This window comes from Pezoporus occidentalis, unplaced genomic scaffold (genome assembly GCF_034315485.1).
Source record: "Pezoporus occidentalis ecotype Australia unplaced genomic scaffold, CSIRO_AGI_Poc_V1 ctg118, whole genome shotgun sequence".
NCBI classification, from domain to species: Eukaryota; Metazoa; Chordata; class Aves; order Psittaciformes; family Psittacidae; genus Pezoporus; species Pezoporus occidentalis.
The window spans coordinates 1344649-1364043 of NW_026912972.1; the positions used below are offsets into that span (position 1 = coordinate 1344649).

The 19395-nt window shown below is 43.8% G+C and overlaps 2 protein-coding genes across 4 annotated transcripts in view; both read right to left on the reverse strand.

Annotated features, from left to right (window-relative positions):
* Positions 1–17011, reverse strand: part of LOC134175922 (UDP-glucuronosyltransferase 1A1-like) — a 29706-nt gene extending 12695 nt beyond the window's left edge. The window contains exon 1 of one of the 3 annotated variants that reach the window (XM_062642403.1): positions 16082–17011. In XM_062642403.1, coding sequence (XP_062498387.1) covers positions 16082–16927 — 846 coding nt within the window. In that variant the 5' untranslated portion in view covers positions 16928–17011. Of the gene's footprint in view, positions 1–815; positions 1741–10439; positions 11338–16081 lie in introns of those variants that run through there. The other 2 variants (XM_062642375.1, XM_062642396.1) reach the window with 2 other exon arrangements.
* Positions 3837–4727, reverse strand: LOC134175716 (UDP-glucuronosyltransferase 1A1-like). The gene has a single exon (XM_062641957.1). The coding sequence runs from the start codon at positions 4725–4727 to the stop codon at positions 3837–3839; it is 891 nt and encodes a 296-aa protein (XP_062497941.1).
* Positions 17012–19395: the final 2384 nt, after the last annotated feature.

Below are 19395 nucleotides of genomic sequence, written 5' to 3' on the forward strand. Positions count from 1 at the left end.
AGAAAGATGGTTAGAGTCTGGGGTCTGTGGTGTACAAAAAGGGGTTGAGAAAGATGGGCTAGCTTAAGATTGGGAAGAGAAAGATAACAGATCTTATTGCTGTCTTCAACTCCCTTAGCAGGAGGACATGAAGAAGACAAAGCTGCACTTTTCCAGGGGATTGACAGTGACAGGACAAGAGGCAACAGGCACAAGCTGCAGCATGGAAAATTTTAATTGAATGCAATAGGATAAGAATAATAAATAGGATATAATGAATTATTTTCACTATAAGGGTCATAGGAGATACTCAAAACCTGACAAGACATAGAATGGAACAACCTGAACTAACTGGACATGGTTTGGCTAGGAGGTGTGCAGTGGGGCCTGCAAAGGACCTTCCAAATGAATGTTTTATGAATCTGTGACAATTCAAATCACAGAAAATCCTCTTTAAATGAAAAAATGACAGGATTGTAGAGGAAAGCAGCGTGACAAGCTGGAACACAGAATGAGCAAAGGTCTTCTCAAATGAAAGTCTGCCTTGCACATCAACAGCCTGGAGTGAAGAGGCTACAAAGCAACTTGGTCTAATGTCAAAGCTGGCTTAGAGCAGAGGCACGGGACCAGTGGGGAGTTTTCCAGATCTAATTCCATATACACTTTCTCCGTCTTTATGCTGGGATATTCAGATGCCTTCACTGAAATCAGTACTGGCACCTCTTCACAAAGACCCTACTATCACCCACAGAAAGAAACCATTTGAACAAAACCTGTGTGTTTCAGAGTCTGTCAAAGCCTGCAAGGATGACAAGAAAAAACAGAGTATAACCCACCTGAGTTAGCTTCTTGTGAGCACAGGTTACTCCACTAACCATAATCATGTTGGGCATCAATGGTTGCGGATAGTGTAAAACAAAGTCTAGCTTCATGAGCCAAATGGAAGCCTGGCGCAAGAGATCATTCACAGTGACATCTCGCTCAAGGATCTCAGAAGCCAGTTTTGCATATGGTTGGAAGACAAAATCACAGAGAAAATAATTCGGGAAGTCAAAGATTACATTCTTCACCCGTTGGAGGAAGTTCATGTGGTCTGTAAGTCCTGTGAACATCCTGGGGACATAAGAAAGGGGACTGGGACATTGGGTGGCTCCATATACTAAACCACATGGCATTTGCTGCAAGAGAAACACTGAAGGAAGTGAGAGACGCTCTGCTACTATCTGCCCACAGGGTAGTATAGGGTTTGTAAGGACAGCATCAAACTCACTCTCCTCAAGATAGCTGATAAGCTCTTTGTTGTACAGTAGCTGTTTACAGCTGGCCATCAACATGGCAGAGGTTTCTTTTGCCCGTTGGTACATCCTAATAAATCTTTCCAGGAATGATCCTTCTTCAAATATATCCTGCAAAAAGGCTTGGAAGCTTCCATCCATCTCTTCCTGTGTGAAAGGGACTGGGTATGTTTTCATAACCATATCCTTAGAGGGCTTTATGTGTAAACTGATTTCAGGTGCAACGACGAGTATTTCATGTCCCTTCTGCCTGAGACCGTCCAACACTTCCCGCATGCCAAGCCAATGACTCCCATCCACTGGCACCACCAGCAGCTTCCCACCATCAGCCAAACTGAACATGGATAGGAGCAGAACTAGCATCACCATGACTTGTGTAAGAGCCAGGCCCATTTCTCCAGGTATGTGGTGAGTGCAGCCCCAAAAGCAAACCGCTTGCAGCACTGAAGCAACAGCATCAGCTCCAAGCTTTTAAGCAATCTGTGCTCCAGCCTAACTTTTGATCCTTAAGGTATTTGCTGTGTGGTAAATGTATAATCACTGGCTTGATGCAAGGCTGCATAATAAGCACTTTGTTCCAGCACAGTTCACGTGCTGGTGGTGTTGGGTGTATATACCAGACAACTCTCAGTGCACAGTTTTCACAGTAAACAGCACAGTGGGGGAAATCAGAAGCTGGTTTTGTGTATGGTTGAAAGACAAAATCACAAAGAAAACAATTTAGGATGTCCAGGATTAGTTTCTTTGCACACTGCAGAAAGTCCATGCAGCCTGCATGGTCTGTAAATACTCTGAGGGTGTAAGAAGGGGGATTGGGACACTTGAGTGGTTTCAAAATCTAGACAACATGGCATTACCCATTAAAAAAAAAAACAAAACCCAAAACCACAGAAGGAACTGAAAGATGTTCCACTAACATCTGCCTACAGGGTCTGTAAAGGCAACATCAAACTTACTGTTCTCAAGATACCTGACTGAGCACAACAGAAGCAAAACCAGCATTGCTGTGACTTGCAGTTGAGCACTAAGCACCAGGATGTCTCTGCAGAAACAGAGTGAGTGCTGCCCAAAGATAATATTCCCAGCTCTATGTTTTTAAACAATCTGTGCTGGGCTTAATCTGGGCAATCTTTAGACTCATTTGTTGTGTGGTAAATGTATAATCATGGATAAGTAACAGATAGTTAATTTGCCACACGAGTTTTCAGTATAAGAAAATTCCTCCTCTCCTGCCTGTCCAAATCATTTACTATATGTGAAAGATCAGAAAGATATGGATACTTCATATGGGAAAAGGTTTGGTTTCTTTATCAGTTTTATATCTTGACACTGTAATGAGAATGGAAAACTAGCTCTCAGAGTTCTTTTCCCTGAGAGGCCTCTTTGGGCTTGGAAGAAGGACAAGGGAATGTTTTTTGCCAGCTATATTTAAATCTGGATTAGCAACTCCGAAAAACCATTCTGGATCAGCCTGAGAAGAGTAAGCCCCAGGGCCAGGAAAGCAAACAACATTAATGCATGGAATGCATGAAATGATAATACACGCAAATCAGCCCTCATTATGACAATTCCTGCACAGAAGTCATTTTGACGATAGGATAACTTAGTATGGAGGTTGATAGTATACACCAGAATTATTTTAAGGCCATTTTACACTACTGCAGCTCTAAGTACACCCTTTGTAAGGAAACTTCTCAGAAGGCAGCATAAGCTATTGCAGATGCAGAGCTGGCCAGCAGCTATGAAAACCTCCAACAGTTATGCAGAAAATCCATGTGGTGGAAGGATAAGCCTCAGCTTGACAGAGCAACCAGCACGTCCCCTGCTGACTGGTGCATTATGACACTGTTTCAGAGAGGGACTCTTCATCAGGGACTGTAGCAATAGACAAGCAGTGATGGGCTTAAGCTGAAACAGGGGAAGTCCAGGTTAAGCATAAGGCAGAAGCTCTTCCCTGTGAGGGTGCTGAGGCGCTGGCACAGGGTGCCCAGAGAAGCTGTGGCTGCCCCATCCCTGGCAGTGTTCAAGACCAGGTTGGACACAGGGGCTTGGAGCATCCTGCTGTAGTGGAAGGTGCCCCTGCCCATGGCAGGGGGTTGGAACTGGATGAACTTTAAAGTCTTTTCCAACCCAAGCCACTCTGGGATTCTATGATTCTAAATTATGAAAGGCTGGTTCACTAACCAAAAGGATTGTTTCTAAACATCAGTTGTGACACTAAAACAAAGAGTCTGAGTTCACAATACTGCTCTGTCAGGGTTTAACAACCTGGCAAACACCAGCAGGAGACAGTAAGACAGGAATCACATCCACTGGTGTGTGTGTGCATCACTTGCAAGAGTGCAGTGAGGTACTACTTCCATGTAGCCCAAAGGAAACAAGTGTATAAGCAAAAACACTTGGATCCTGCTATGCTACAGATAAGTAGCTGCAGGAGTGGGAGAGAATTCAAATCAAACCAGTTTTTCACCTATTTTCTTTGTCTTTACGGTGTAACTTATGGCTCATATAAATCCCACAAACTCATACACACACACAGCCTTTGCAAACAGCATTCTCCCTTCAAAGAATATCAAGGAAATCACTGACCTGAGATAATGGCTTTTTCTTTCCACAGTTAATACCTCCAATAAAAACTATGTTGGGCATCACTGGCATGGGATACTCAAAAACAAAATCCATTCTTTTAAGCCAAATGGATCCATGGCTTAACAGCTCCTTCATTGTTACTCGTCTGTGAAGAAAAGCTGAGGCCAGAAGTTCAAATGGTAGATAGGCAGAATTGCAAAGAAAGGATTCTGATGCCTTGAGAAGTAAGTTTTCCACACGCTGGATAAATGTCATGTGGTCTGAGTTGTCTGTAAATGTTCTTGGGACATAGGAAGGGGGATCTGGACACTGAGTAGCCTGCACATCAAAGCTGCAGGGGAGTCCCCTTAGAAAGAAAATGGATGGTATAGAGAGATGCAGAGCCAGTATTTGTCCACAAGGTACAACAGGATCCGTGAGAACAGCATCAAATTTGCTCCCTTCCAGATATTGCATCAGATCCTTGTTGTTCAGTAAGCTGCTACAGGAGGAGACGTAGAACTCAGAGATGACTTGAGCCTTTTCATAAAGAGCAGTAATTCTCTGAAGAAAAGCTCTTCTCTCAAAAAGATCCTTTGCAAATGCACGCATCCTTGCTCCCAGTTCTGCCCTAGTTGAAGGCACTGGGTATGTTTTCAGAGTGTAATACTCAGATGCCTTCACATTCAAGGTTACTTCTGGTGCGACAGTGACAATGTGGTGCTGTTTCTGGCTGAGCACTGCCAGCAGCAAGCGCATGCTGAGCCAGTGACTCCCATCCATGGGCACCACCAACAGCTTCCCAGCACTGGCCAAGCAAAACAGAGACAGGAAACCCAAAACCCCCGCAGACACTAAGGAGCTGTATTCACTTACGTGAGCCATGTTCCTAGAAATCCAAAGTGTGCTCAACAGCACTGACCTAACAGATTTTAAGTAGACCAACAGCCCCTTGACAAATTCCCACATTCCCCCTTAATGGTCCAGCTTTTCCAGCAAAACCAGTCACCATTCAAGGCACTGATGAATCATTTAGGGAACCCGATAACTGAACTTGGGTTGGGCAGAACTGGGCTTTGTCTGGGGGAATGGGCCCTTTCAGATTGATTCCCTGTGCTTGTTGATGTGAGACTGATAATAAAATCGGACTTTGAAAGAAGAAATCCCAATTCTTTGAATTGTGCTGGCACTTGGAAGTAACTGGGCTTGCTGAAAGCAGCTATTAAAATGCTTTCTGCTTTCCTTCTTTTCACAGGATCATTAGGATTGGAAGGCACCTCTGGAGATCATCTAGTTGCTTCCCCTGCCAAGGAACACATCCAGGCAGGATTCGGATGTCTCCAGAGACAACTGTTCTGAAATGCTTGTGAGTTTATGTTTCACATTATAAGACAATGCCACTATACAGCATGTTATCCCTGTAAATCCTAAAGGAGACACTCTGATTTACATACAGCTCAGCAGTGGGGCCAGGTACAACACCAGGCAGCACTTTATAGCAGTAAAGTAACACTGTGGCAGAGGCTTGCATCAGCAAAGGAAAGCCACCGAATCCATGCTGTCATCCAAGACATTACTTTGTTATCATCCTGACTCATCTCTGGATCATTTATTATCTTCTTCCAGGAGCAATAGGAAGGAAAAGCCACTCTGTTCCCCTTGTACCTCATTAAATACAGGACAGATTGGACAGAAGTAGCCAGGGACAGCCCTCTTGTTCCAGGCCAGGAACTGATTTTAAATGGCAAGACTTGCTGATACTACTTCAGATGAGAAGCTAAAAGTAAGATCCCATGTCTGAGTAGTTAACAAGTACTTGTGATAAACTTGTCGAGCCACAGGATTTCCTTCTGCCCTGTGATGTTACTGTGTGATTCAGAGGCACAGTCAGAAGACAAGAAGAAACCAGGACTGAAGAACCAATACTTCTGCAATAATTATTGTTCCTGGACTATGGTCTTTAGCTCCTGAGCAAGACGAGAGTGAGAGTGAGTTTTGTCTTTAGAGGAGAGGCTGATTTGAAGCTGGAGCTGCTACATGCCCTTGCCTGAGGGCAGGATTCTGCCTTCCCAGAGCTTCTGCCCGGGTTTGTCCCTGAGGAGCCATTAAGCAGCTCTGATGGAGAGAACAGATAGAAAAAAGCACTGCCCTGATGAAAGTGGCCATGTGGGGGGTTGATGGTAAGATGTGCCAGGCTTGTGAAATGCAAATCTGTTCTTTGCTCATTCCTCTTCACAAAGGCCTGTGAATTTGGGGGAAGAGTAAGGGTGGTGTTAGGCAGGAGGAATCCATTCCCCAAGACTCAGGGAAGGCTGGCAAGTGAAAGGAGTCCCAGGGAAGAAAAGAGGAGAGACTGTCTATTTTTAAGTAACAATCACAAAGGATAAAACTTTATCCTTTCAAGGAAACAATGTGATTTATTGCTGAAACTGCTGGGTGACACTAACTTCAGAGTCCTCCTTTGCTGAGGAGAGCTGTCTCCTCCTACATCTCCTTTCCCACTTAATCTCTGGCTTCACATGAGGCTGTTTTACTTAGAGCACAAGCAAGAATAGGCATCACATGCAGCAAGAGTCTAACATACACCATGAGCACCACCAAGCTAACATACATCACATGTGTACATTTAAATGCCTAAGCAACAACCCAGCAATGTCTCCCTATCCAAACTGGGCATCTCCTAAAAATGCAGTTGAGAATTCAGCTGTCTAGGTTTTGTGACGGAATCTGTTAGAACAACCTTCACCACAACAGTCTTTGACTTCAGCTAATGTACCTGACTTCAGCTGGAATTAAACACAACATAGCATGTGATTCCCTTGCTGAACAAAATCTCCATGCTGAGCAGACCTAAGGAAAGGAGGTGGAATCCCATTCTGCTCTCCTGGTCTGTTTTTTGTGTAGATTTGCTATAAAGAAAGTGTTGCTCTAAATTATGTCTTTAGGTAAGAAACATTCTTATCAAACACATCATTAACCCTCACTCAGATCATGCAGGTGAATGACTGCCACATCTTTTCCCTTGTTACCAGCCAGTTACTGACCTGAGATAATGGTTTCTTCTGGCCACAGTTTATGCCTCCAATGAAAATCATATTGGGCATTATAGGCATAGGATAGTCAAAGACAAAGTCAAGTCTTTTCAGTCAAATGGACCCATGACTTAAAAGCTGCGTAATTGTCATTGGCTTTTGGAGGAAGTCTGAGGCCAGGGTTTCAAATCCTGAGAAGGCCATACTGCAGGTGAAAGGCTCTGAAAGGGTTATCAGGAAGTTCTTCACTCTCTGAGAGAACGTCATGTGGTCTGTATTGACTGAGAATATGCGTGGGACATAGGATGGTGGGTCCGGCGCCTGAGCAGCGTGAATGTCTATAGCACACGGGATACCCCGCAAGAAGAAAACAGTAGGGATAGAAAATTTCAAGGCAATTATCTGTCCACAGGGTGTCAGAGGATCTGTAAAGACGACATCAAATTTACTTTCTTCAATGTATTTCATCATCTCTTTGTTGTACAGTAAGGAACTGCAGGAAGCTTGAAACATGGCAGAGCTCTGTTTGAAGTTATTCCAAGTATTCATAAACCTGGTCAGGAAAGAGTTGTCACTAAAAACATTTGCAGTAAGGGAGTGCAAAAGTTCTTGCATCTCTTCCGTTTTGAAAGGTACAGGATAACTTTTCATTTCATATATGCCCAAGGAATCAATCAGCATTTTGCTCTCTGGTGCAATAACAACTATTTCATGCCCTTTCTTGTTCAGCTCAGCCAGCACTTCCTTCATACTGAGCCAGTGGCTGCCCTCCATAGGGATTACCAGCAGCTTCCCAGCAGTGGCAGAACTCAGGCAGCACAAGAAGACTAGCAGCACTGCCACCAGCATGTTGCAGGTTGGATGGATAGGAACCCACACATTAGAGAGCCCAGCGGGGGTTCACAAGCTTTTGTAGCTGTGCTCCAGCCTTGCAAACACCCCACCTGGCACTCTTATCATACCTCTGCCCTTTCAACTTGCCTCTGCATTTCAGGTGCTCTCAAGTTCGCATGCAATGAAGCCACGATCAGTGAGTAATGATTGTAAAAGATGAGGTGATGTTTGCACTTCAAAATGTACAAGCACAAGAAAGGCATCCCTTATTGTACGCTTGGCTCAGGCAAGCTGAAACAACAGCTCTATTCCTCAGCCTTCTCTTCTCACAGTGCCTTATGACACTTCTTACCTTTAGCAACCCACAAATTTTTGCTAACATGTACTGACAACATGCTCTCAGGTGCATGGGGATCCATGAAAGAAATGCATACAGAGTGGATGCCCAGAAACCCTGCTGACCCTATATGGTAGTAGTGGGTGTACAAAAAGCACACTAAAATGACTCTTTTCCCTCTAGTAATCAAGTTCTTCCATCTCTTCTGTTCTGAAAGAAAGAGATGGCTGACACTGAAGGCTGAAGCCTCACAGAGTTGTCAACAAGTGTAGTAATTTGGTATTTTTTAAGTATTTTCTTTTCTAATGAAGGTTTTACAGTGAAACATAACTTGCAGGAAAGATAAATAAAGATGAGAAAGCAATGTTAAAGTACCTTAGTTCTATGTTTTGCCTTTTTTCTTTTTAATAAGCCAAACCAGTTGGTACAACTGAAGAAAATGACTTCTCTTTTTCATTGATGCAAACATGTATTGTTTGGATGCTAAGTAGCCAACAGAACACCTTCCCCCATCTGTACGTATCCCTCCCACCTAACTTCTTATCCTATCAGATATAAAACTAAGTTGCAAAACAACAGTTCACCGTTGTACCTCAGATAACACGAACTCACAACTTGTTTCTAATTCATGAACTCATGAGTTCATGGCCAGTGTCAGTTCAGTTCATGACTGAGACAGTCCACGAACTCTGTGGGTCAAGGTCCTTCTCCAGTTGTAAACTGCTGGGGTTTTATGTTGGTGATAATCTCTCACCATAAAAGTTTATGAGTTTTATATCCAGTTATAAGTTTTATCCAGGTGCCTTTGGGATACAATTTGTGCCTCCAGGACATTTAGGGCTCTTCATCACTTTCTTTCACATGCAGTTTCTGCAAACTTATTTTCAAGTCTGGTTGGAAAGTTTTGACCTTACTGAGAGCCTGCCCCCCCCCCCAAAGAGCAGCCAGATCCATCCCCTGCACTGTCACCACATCAATCATTTACAACATAGATTTAACTTAATGGAAGTTTTCAAACAGCTCAGGAGAAGGTCATGCACAGAAACAGACCTCTTGCTCATAACCTCTGAAAAGCTCTCAAATGAACACTAGAAGAAGATGCTTTCAAGCTAGATTAACAGATGAAGATAGACAGTCATGTATGTTTCATGTAGGGCACTTACAGACATCTGCGTGGGTCTTTAATATCCGATCAGCAACCATAGAGTCACAGAATCAGAGTATGGTTTGTGGTGGAAGGGACCTCAAAGCTCATCCAGTTCCAACCCCCTAGCACAGGCAGGGACGCCTTTCACTAGAGCAGGATGGTCCAAGCCCTGTCCAACCTGGCCTAGCACACCTGCCCACTCCTAACTCCATGTCCTTTTGAAAGACACCTTGTGAGCAACTGCTACTCCTTGTCCTTCATTTGAACAGCTAGGGTGAACTAAGTAGCACCAGAGACTGTCCTGGTAAGAGGGTTGGCTCTGACACTTCAAACAGCACTAAACATACTTATCTGGACAAAAGGGGAGGGTGTTAGGGCTTTCTTCCACACTACTCTCTTTTAGGGATACTCACAATTTGCAATACTTGAATATCCCTTTCCTGCTTTTGAGCTGCTATAGGATATGCTGTATTTGATTTGGAGAACTGGTTCGTACCCAAAAACCCAATGGGAATTTACAGAAGACATCCATACCCAGGAAAGCTTACAACCTAATTAAATAACCAATAAAAGTATGGAGGGATACAATTTGGGGGTTAGATACTGACCCCTTGACATAGGTGTAAATGAATCAATCTGGGTGACAGAAAAAGAACTAGCTACAAGATGAAAAGCTAAAATCTTAAGTCCTATAATCTTCGATGTGGGTGAAAGGAGAATGACTATATGGAAGTATGAATGGACAGCTCGTGAGAGAGCTGGGAACGGAGGACACCATGCGGCAGACAGAGAGCAGACAGTGCTTACAGGTGTTCCTCAGGCTACTCTTTCAGAGCAATACAGCTATGTCTTCTGAGACTGGCTTTGGTTGCAAGGACAGCTCTTCCAGAGATGCATATAGCATAAGAAACTGAGATGAAATGGAAGCTAACAAATCTGGCTTCTGTTGGGGAGGAAAATTTGCATCTCACCACAATTGGGGTGAGCTTCAGTTCAACAAGAGAGCTTATTATTTGCATTAAAGTTAGATGTCACTTAAATTCTCACATCTGATAAGGCTTAGGTTTGCCAGGATATGATATCACTTGAATGCTGGATACTAGGAAATAACCTTTCTGCATTATGTAGGATTTCTCATTAGTTTTCTACCTTTAAATACCAAGTGGTTGGCAGTTAGGTTTTGATGTAAGGATGCTTAAACACTTCTGTTCTTGCCTTTTGAATAGAAACAAGATAAAGTTTAATACCTGAGAGAGATTTTTCTTCTGATCACAGTTTATTCCTCCGATAAAAACCATGTTGGGCATCACTGGTCTCGGGAACTCAAACACAAAGTCATACCTCATCAGCCAAACAGATCCACGGCTTAGAAGTTCTGCAGTTGACACTTTGTTCTGGAAAACCTCAGCTGAAAGTTCTTCAAACTGAGCAAAGAAAGGCTTACAGTAAAAGAACTCCAGCATACGGACTAGCACGTTCTTTACCCGTTGAGTAAATGTCATGTTATCTGAATTATTGAGGAATAACCTGGGAACGTAGGAAAGAGGGCTTGGACACTGGGTGGCATCAGAATCCATACCACAAGGAAATCCACGCAGAAAGTAGACAGAAGGAATTGAAAGATGCTCAGCAATTAAGGGTCCGCACATCTGAGTTGGATCCGTCAAAACTACCTCAAATTTGCTCTCTCTCAGATACTGCATCATGTCTTTGTTGAGCAAGAGGCTCTTACAGTTGCTGAAAAAATACTTGGATATTTCTAAGATGCTTTGGTACATTGTAATAACCATATTCAAAAAAGATTGTTCAATAAAATGGGCATCAATAAAAGATTTGAGCACCATAGCTAAATGGTCCTCTGTGTAAGGCATTGGATATACTTTCACTGTGTAATTCGGAGGCTCCTTTGGCTTCAGATGCAAACTTGTTGCTGGAACAACCACAACAACTTCATGTCCATTTTGGTGGAGTTTTGCCGCTACTGGGCGCATGCTGAGCCAGTGACTTCCATCCTGAGGTATCACCAGTATCTTTCCACCTTCAGCAAAGGTTAAAGATGAAATCAGAAGAAGAAATATCCCAGTATGTTGGTAGAAACACTGAAATAGAAGAGCCATTTTGGTGGAAGGAAACCAGAGAGCTCTGCTCTAGAGGTATCCAATGCAGTCTTCTATATGAAGGTCCTTGCAAGGGAATTTATTGATGGTAGGGATAAATATTTAACTTCCTAATATTGCTGCGGTAAGCCTTCAGTGATGCAACTGCTCATATAACAGGGAAGGTGAGCACACTGTTCTTAGAAAAAGATGCCCTCCTTTCTACTCTGTTAATTTTTAAGCTTGGAAGTGTGGCAGAACATCGCCTCCTTCATGGAACTAAGTTGAGGAATGTTATCTTGTAGGAAGAGTTGTGGTTAATACCATTGTCTTGGTAAGGACCCAGTGAGCAAATAAGCCTGGTTTTGATTTCAAAAAGCAACCTTTAAAATATACAGAGTCGAATAAATGGAAATTGCAACACCATTTCTTTTATGGCCTGGCCTAGCCTACCTGAGAATACCTAACCACTATGTAGAAGGCTGATGTTATATTCCTACCCCCTGGAAGCAGTCAAACCTGCATGTCTTACTCATATATCACAGCTACCAAGGTAGGCTTACAAGTGTTTGCTGTTCATTATGCAGGAGCAGAAGGCACCTGAACCACTTCTAGTATTGAAGAATGTTGTGTGTGCAGATGAGCACCAGAGCAGTTTATTACATGAGGTCTCGGAGAGTGACAGCTATGTGCCAGCTTGGAGGAAAGGCTTCCTCCCTGGACACTGAAGGACATAAACAAGATTGAAGCTTGAGTGACCCAAGACTGCACATTCATTTTGCTGTTAAAAGTATCCTTTGTGATAAACCTTGTGTGGGTTATTCCAGGTGTCTGTTTGAGATGGCAAGGAGTGTTGCAGCTATGCATCAGCTCTCCACTGTCATGCAAGCAGCTCTGAGGAGTTGAGACTATAAGCCATAACCATGTTGAAGGGTTTAAGTGCAGGTGTGCTTACTCTTCCCCCTGTGATTGCTCCAGCTGGAAGAGTCTCTCAAACTGCTTACCTCTGAGTTGGACTTGATGGTGAAGTGTGGATACCTTTTAACCTGAGCAGCAAACAGTGAGTGGCACTAAGGTAAGAGGAATGTTATATGAGCAAACTGTTTGTTGAGGCAGCCTGTAAGGGTTAATGTCATGTACTGGATTTGTTCTTTTGTTGTTAGATTGCTCACCTCCTTAAGCTGTGGCTCTTGCAAGCAGGAACAAGTAGAATCATAAAATCATAAAATAGTTAGGGTTGGAAAAGACCTTAAGATCATCTAGTTCCAATTGGCCTGCCATGGGCAGGGGAACCTCACATTAAACCATGTTATCAAAAGTAGCTCAAATGCAAGAGCACATGTATGATGTGATTTGACTCCCCAGGTTTCTAGATGATGAATTGGACATGGAGGAATCCTTGTGTAAATTGAACGCAGTCCTTTTTTGTGATGCTACCCAATGTCACTCAAATGCAGGCTGGTGAACCTGCCTCTTTTACGTAGCTATGGAGATAAACTGACATTTGCCGGCACAGGATAAAGTAGTATGTATATATTGTTTGACTAGCAGGACTTCAGAGGAAAAACAACCCATAAGAGCAATGAACTGCAAGCTGGAAAGTAAGTATTTGCAGTAGGCAGCTAAGCAAATCACAGAACACGGATCCAAATTCCAGGGCAGCCGCTTCCTAAGCCATAAGTAGAAGTCATATGAAAATGACAGTATGAGAGCCTGAAATGAGTGACTGCATCCTAACAGAAAGTGATATTTAAGGCTGCCCAGGTAACTGTAATTGGAATATTTCCCAACTTTTGACAAGGCACCATGTTTGGCCCCTGTAGATATAATACTCTCATTTCTGTGCATAGACTTCTGTCACATATTTGTATGTTTAGACTCCCCTTAGAGAAGGCATTTTCATTTAAACAGAAGACAAACTTCCTAGAGGAAGGGAAAGCAAGGCAGTAGTTTCATTTGATACAAGAGACTTTTTGGCAAAAGAACCGTGTTTTACAGCTTTCTTCAGTTTCTCCTCTTGAAAATATGTTTGGCACAGGGATGTGGACAAGAGGCAAGTGAAGCGGACAGTGAGATGAAGTGTTTGGTTAGAGCAGCTGTTTCAGGTTGATCCATCCTGTGCACTGAAGATGTACAATGTATGATGGTTAAACTTTCATTTTCAAAAGTTGGACTGGTTTTACTTGTCTGATGGTGTGTATTTGGCCATTGCAATATTAGATAGACGAGCAGCATTGTTAGCTTTAAACGTGCTCAACATCCTTAACAGAAGCGTCACAAACGGATGCTGATGTGATTGATATCAGGCTGCTCTGAACTGCCACTACATTCATCAAAAACTTGAACATTGCCGCCCCCCGCCAAATGACCCTCGTACTTGGTTCATGAGCAGAGCAAAGTTCTGGCTGTAGAACATGGCCTGTTTTCTTAATCCTTGTGTTGGACGAACAAACTAGAGGGTTTTATTCAATGACACCTCCCCTTTACTTGAGTAACTACTTATTTAAATCCAGGGTTGTTTTAAGGTTTAAAGTTTATCAGTTGTTTAAATAAGTAATGGGTGGTTTAAGTTAAAGAAATCAACCAAACAAGCCAGGAACAACTTTGAAATGTTGCTATAGGTGACATTTCCAAACTTTGCTTTGATCAAATCACATGGACTTTGTTTTATGAGCTGTCAGAAAGCAACTATGAATTCCCTTTGGATAAGGATGAGATATTCATCAAGGTGTCTCAGGGCTCATAGTCCAAGTTCTTTTGCAATGTCCCCCTAAGGAGGGACTGCTTTCTATGCCAGCCTTCTGGTACTTCTGGAGTCATTAGAGGATGACACTGGCACAGGACCTCTGCTCAGCCAAGATATTCTGTCTGATATCCTCTATGCCCTGTATGAAGCCTCCAGCCACACTTGGCAACTGGATTTCGGTGTCTGTTAATGAATACGTAATTGCTACTGTACAACGTGGAAATACAAGAGGAAATACAGCCTGATCCACCCGCTGTGGTTACCTCAGTCAGTGAGCTCCCGCTGGCTCATGTGGTGGCGTGTTCTCCCACCCCCTGTGAGACTGCAGGCTATGGACCATACTTATGACTCAGGAGGGTCAGACACCTTGGGATTGAATTCCCAGCTCTATGCTGGATAAAACACATATGCCCAGTTCTGCAAAAGCATCAGCTCCTCAGCACCCTGATGCCTTTCAGCTCTACAGTAGGTATTCCATGTCAGATGCAGCATAAAGGAGCCCTCCTTCTGCTGTATCTAACATGGAATAAGCTCCTCATGTGACAAAAGACACCTCATTTTGAATCTCCAGTTCTCTCTCCCTTTCCCAGCCATGCTGTCTTTTGGGGGGGGGGGGGGAGGTTGTCTGTTGAACAATGGGCTACCAGGTTTTGAAGAACTGTCTCCTGTTATCACAGGATTAGATTTCTGAACAGTAAGGGCCAACCCAAGGCTTGCCACTGTGTAGGAAGAAGTTGGTTTTGTTCTCCCGTATGACTCACTTCACATTTGTTCGCACTGTGTTATTGCCTTGTTGCTGGGCACTGTTCCAAGTGAAATAGGAGGAATTTCTCTGCTGTCTGTAGAAAATATAGGTAGGAAAGGGCAGGGTGAAGATAAGGGGAACACACAAGGTTTGTCTAGGTTTGGAAAATGTGATTTCCACCAAATGACATGTGTTAGTATGAAATGCCAGCTATACAAGAAGGACAGGAATGCTCTGCCCATGTAGCAAGCTTACAAACTGTTTGCAGCTCAGAGACCTTCAAGACATAGAGATTTCTGTCATGCAACCAGCAAGAATTTGCCTCTTAGATCACAAACTACAAAGTGCCACTTTTGAGCCTAAGGTGAGAGAATGCCTTCTAATATTGCTCTAATATTCCAATTTATAATATTATTCTTCATTTGACTTGCTCTTTACTGATTGCAGTGGGCTCTGCACAGGTCTGTTGAAGAGTATAAAAGAAATCTGATAGTAGACAAAGCCCTTGAGCTCAAATATACTGTACTGCAACTGTGCAATGATACTGTGTGATGCCTGTTCAGAAGGGAGTATGTTCTGCTTTGTCCCTGGAAAGAAATGTCGAATGCTACGTATTGGTTTAGAGACTATAAAGTATTAAAAGAGATTTTGTCAAAAGAGATTTAAATTTCTCTATTAGCTTTACAAACCCTGCAGAACAATTCTGATAAAAGCAAAAGTCAAGGAAGAGGTATGAAAATTTCTTTGAGTTTTGCATGCGTCTTTCACCTTTTCACTATTTGAGATTAATTTTTCCCATTTCAACACGACATTTATGTTTCAGTGTGATCTACAAACAGACATAACTCAACATAGACAGACAGTTTGGAAACCATATGTCATAAAACCACAACCAAAGCAAATTAACTGACTTTGCTGAGCCTAGAATGAAAACCAAAATCCAGTTCTCAGATCATGGTCATTAGGTTTACAGTCAGGTGAAAGAAATATAAGTCAGACTCCATGAAAATGAAATCAAAACCTGGTTAATGAATAATATACAGTAGATGAATGCTAGATGAAGCCCATTTTTTGTTGGACTTCTCAGAAAATCCATATTAATTCACAGCAGTTATCTGCCTCCATCAAGGTAATTTGATTTCAGACTGCGGAAAACAACTGCAAAATCCTGGTTGTTTTAAATCATTATAAATAAATAAATAATATGAAAGAAAATAAAATACATCAAACCCCCTGAAGTTCCAGAAACGACATCATCACATTTCATTGCAAACGTATGATTTGGAGGTATAAAACCCATACCTTAGGCAGTGGTTTCCTCTGGGCGCAGTTTATGCCTCCAATAAAGACCATATTGGGCATCACAGGTCTGACGTACTCAAATACAAAGTCAAATCTCAGAAGCCAAATGGAAGCAGAGTCCACGAAGTCTATGAGGGATACATCTCTCTGAAGAACTTCAGAAGCAAACTTTAGTGCTATTTCATAGAAACCGTTACAGTACGCAGGCTCCAGGAGGTAAATCAGTGCATTTTCCACTCTCTGGAAGAAAGTCATTTGGTCGGAGTTGAAGGTAAATAGCCTGGGTATGTAGGACAGAGGACTTGGGCACCGCGGAGCATCATAGTGTAAGTTGCAAGGAAATCCTCTCATAAAGAACACATATGGAAGAGAAAAATATTGAGCGAGCAGTGGTCCGCACATAAAGATGGGGTCTGTTAGGAGAGCATCAAATCTGCTTTGATTCACGTACTGAAGGAGCTCCTTGTTGCTGAATAGGTTCTTGCATTGAGTAAATAAGAGTTGGAAAATAAGTACTGAGCTGTTGTATATTGCTAGGGTTTTCAGTGGGAAAGGCAGGTCCTTCAGGTGAGTGGCAACGTAATCAGAGAAGCCATTATCCAAGTCTTCTAGTGTGTAAGACACCGGGAATGCTTTCACTGTGTAGGTCTGTGCCACTGTCATCCGCCAGCTTACTTCTGGTATAAGCACTACCACTTCATGTCCTCTCTCGCTGAGCTTTTCAACCAGTGGCTGCATGCTAAGCCAGTGACTTCCATCCATGGGCAATACCAGGAGTTTCCCTCCATCTGAGAGGCCAGGAAGGAGGAGGATGAAAATCCAGGCAGAGCAAAGCCTCAAGGTCATGTTCCTGTGGTCAGAATAAGGACTGGGAAAGTCTCCTCCTTCAGGCTGCAGCTTGAAGATGCTTTTGAAGTAAGCCGATGGGTTTATATGCCGAGTTGGGCTGATTTGTCATAGTCTGCTAGTTAATGATTTACTGCTTTGGATTATGGGCTGTTCATCTTCTTTTCCTTTCTCATTACTTGTGAAGCCAAGTGCAGTGACCCTTTAATGTGCTGAGTCATTGAAGCTTTTATGTTCAAGGGAGAACTAGCTTCTCAGCACGCTAGTAAGATTTCCTACAGCTCTCTTTATCATTGATGCAACCTGTCTTATGCCTTGGCCAAGACTAAGGGAGGCAGGTTGGGTGCAAACAGCTCCACCACCACAGTAACAAATGTAAACAGCCTCAAGATATTTCCTAGATCAAGCAAGTTTGAGCTAGCAGGAATCTCCAGAGTCTACAATGACACAAAGAAGGGACAATGAATGAGGACTCAGAGCGTTAATGCAGTTCTTACACAGCCTATGAGATGGCTCGCAGGCAGCTGAAATCTCCTCATCAATTGCCAATACACCAAGTAGAGGCCAGATATAAGACATGTACTAACTGTGTCTTAATGACTACTACTCCCAGTACGGCTTGAACTCTTCAATAGAGACTTGGGAGTGAGCCCAGCTGTTGGATCTGACTTAGCCGAGGAGCAGCTTCAGCACAAGTGTGGGTTTATGAGAGCCATCAGCTTCTCGGTAGAGAAACTACAGGAAAAGTATCAGAGAGCAGATTTCTGTCAGGATAACTTTCCAGAAAACCCAATGTATGAGCTTCAGAGTAGGGGAAGAAGCTCTGAGGTAAAAATGAAACAAATGCCCTCAGAATCTTTGATGCTATTATAAACTCTACGGAAAAAATGACAAATAACTAAATCGTGTTCTTTCCAAGTTTATAGAAAATGCATTTTCAAATGAACATTGGGAAAATGAGCAGTTAGCAACCAATCTTTTCCACAAAAAAAGTTAATCTATATATTTTGTAATGGCCACTTCCCATTTGCAGCAAAGGGGTAAGCAGAGAGCTGGCAGGGACACATCCTGCCCTCCCTTCCCTTCTCCAGCAGGATACATTTGCCATCCAAACCTTGCACTGCACTTATGACAGCGAGTGCAAAGGCAAGCCCAGGTTGGGTGAAGTTAATCAGTACCTTAGAGGTGTTTCTGAGTGTTTGAGGGATTGCCAGCAGCTCCCTGAGTTGGCTTGGTTATCTGGCAAGGGCTTCTTGATGAGTTAAACTGTGCTGGTTTCAAGGGAGCGCGAGATAACAGTTGCAGGTAACCAGTGCAAGAGGACAGGAGGAACTCTGAAGTTGGATAAGAAGCCGCAGAGCTGGGTGATGCCACGGAACAAATGAGCAGCCCCAATGGAGTGGGGCTGTGCTGGAAGGCTGCAGCAGGATCGAGGGATGCTCTGCCAGCGCAACTGCTGCCTGTGGCTGTGTGGCCCTGCTGGCATGATCAGGGAATCATAGTCTCATAAAAGGGTCTGGGTTGGAAGGGACATTAAAGATCATCCAGTTCTAGTCTCCTGGGGTGTTGGGTGGAGAAGCTCCCTATGAGCCAGCTTCAGTGTGCACGTGGGCCCAGAACCCCGCCGTGTGCTGGGCTGCACCCCCAGACCATGAGCAGCAGCTCAGGGAGGGGATCCTGCCCCTCTGTTGTATGAAGGGGAGAACCCCTGCTGCAGCCCTGATCCAGCTCTGGGGCAACAGCACAAGAGAGACATGGAGCTGTTGGAGCAAGGCCAGAGGAGGCCATGGAGATGCTGCGAGGGCTGGAGCAGCTCTGTTCTGGAGCCAGGCTGAGAGAGCTGGGCTGGTTCAGCCTGGAGAAGAGAAGGCTCCTTAAGGGGAGACTTCAGAGCAACTCCAGTGCCTAAAGGGGCTGCAGGAAACCTGGAGAGGGGCTTTGGACAAGGGCCTGTAGGGACAGGACAAAGGGAATGGCTTTAACCTGCCAGAGGGGAGACTGAGATGAGCTCTTAGGCAGAAGCTCTTCCCTGTGAGGGTGCCCAAGAAACCCTGAAAAGTGAACAGAAAGTACCAGGGAGCTCATGTGCAGGCAAGAAAATATTCCACCTTCATCTCAGGAAGAAGGGGAAGACTTGCTCACATCTGCGCTGTTGTAAATGCCCCAGTCTTCGTCTAAGGTCACACATCACCAACTCTCACTTCCTCCTTGTAGAAGGATGAGAGTGCAAACGCTCCATCCTGCTGCAGCCCTGTGCCGCATGGCGGCTCTGCTGCCACAGCCCCTCACTGCCATGGGAGGTGCCCCTCTCCACGCCCCAGGGTCCCACACAGCGCTTGGCAATAGTCAGTGCTTGAGGGGGAAGTTGCCACAGAGGAGCCCTAATACTTCTGGAATAGTTTCCCCCCTCCCTCTCCTGAGGGACCTGCAGGCACAGCCCGAGGGGCCCAGGGGACACAGGGCAGGGA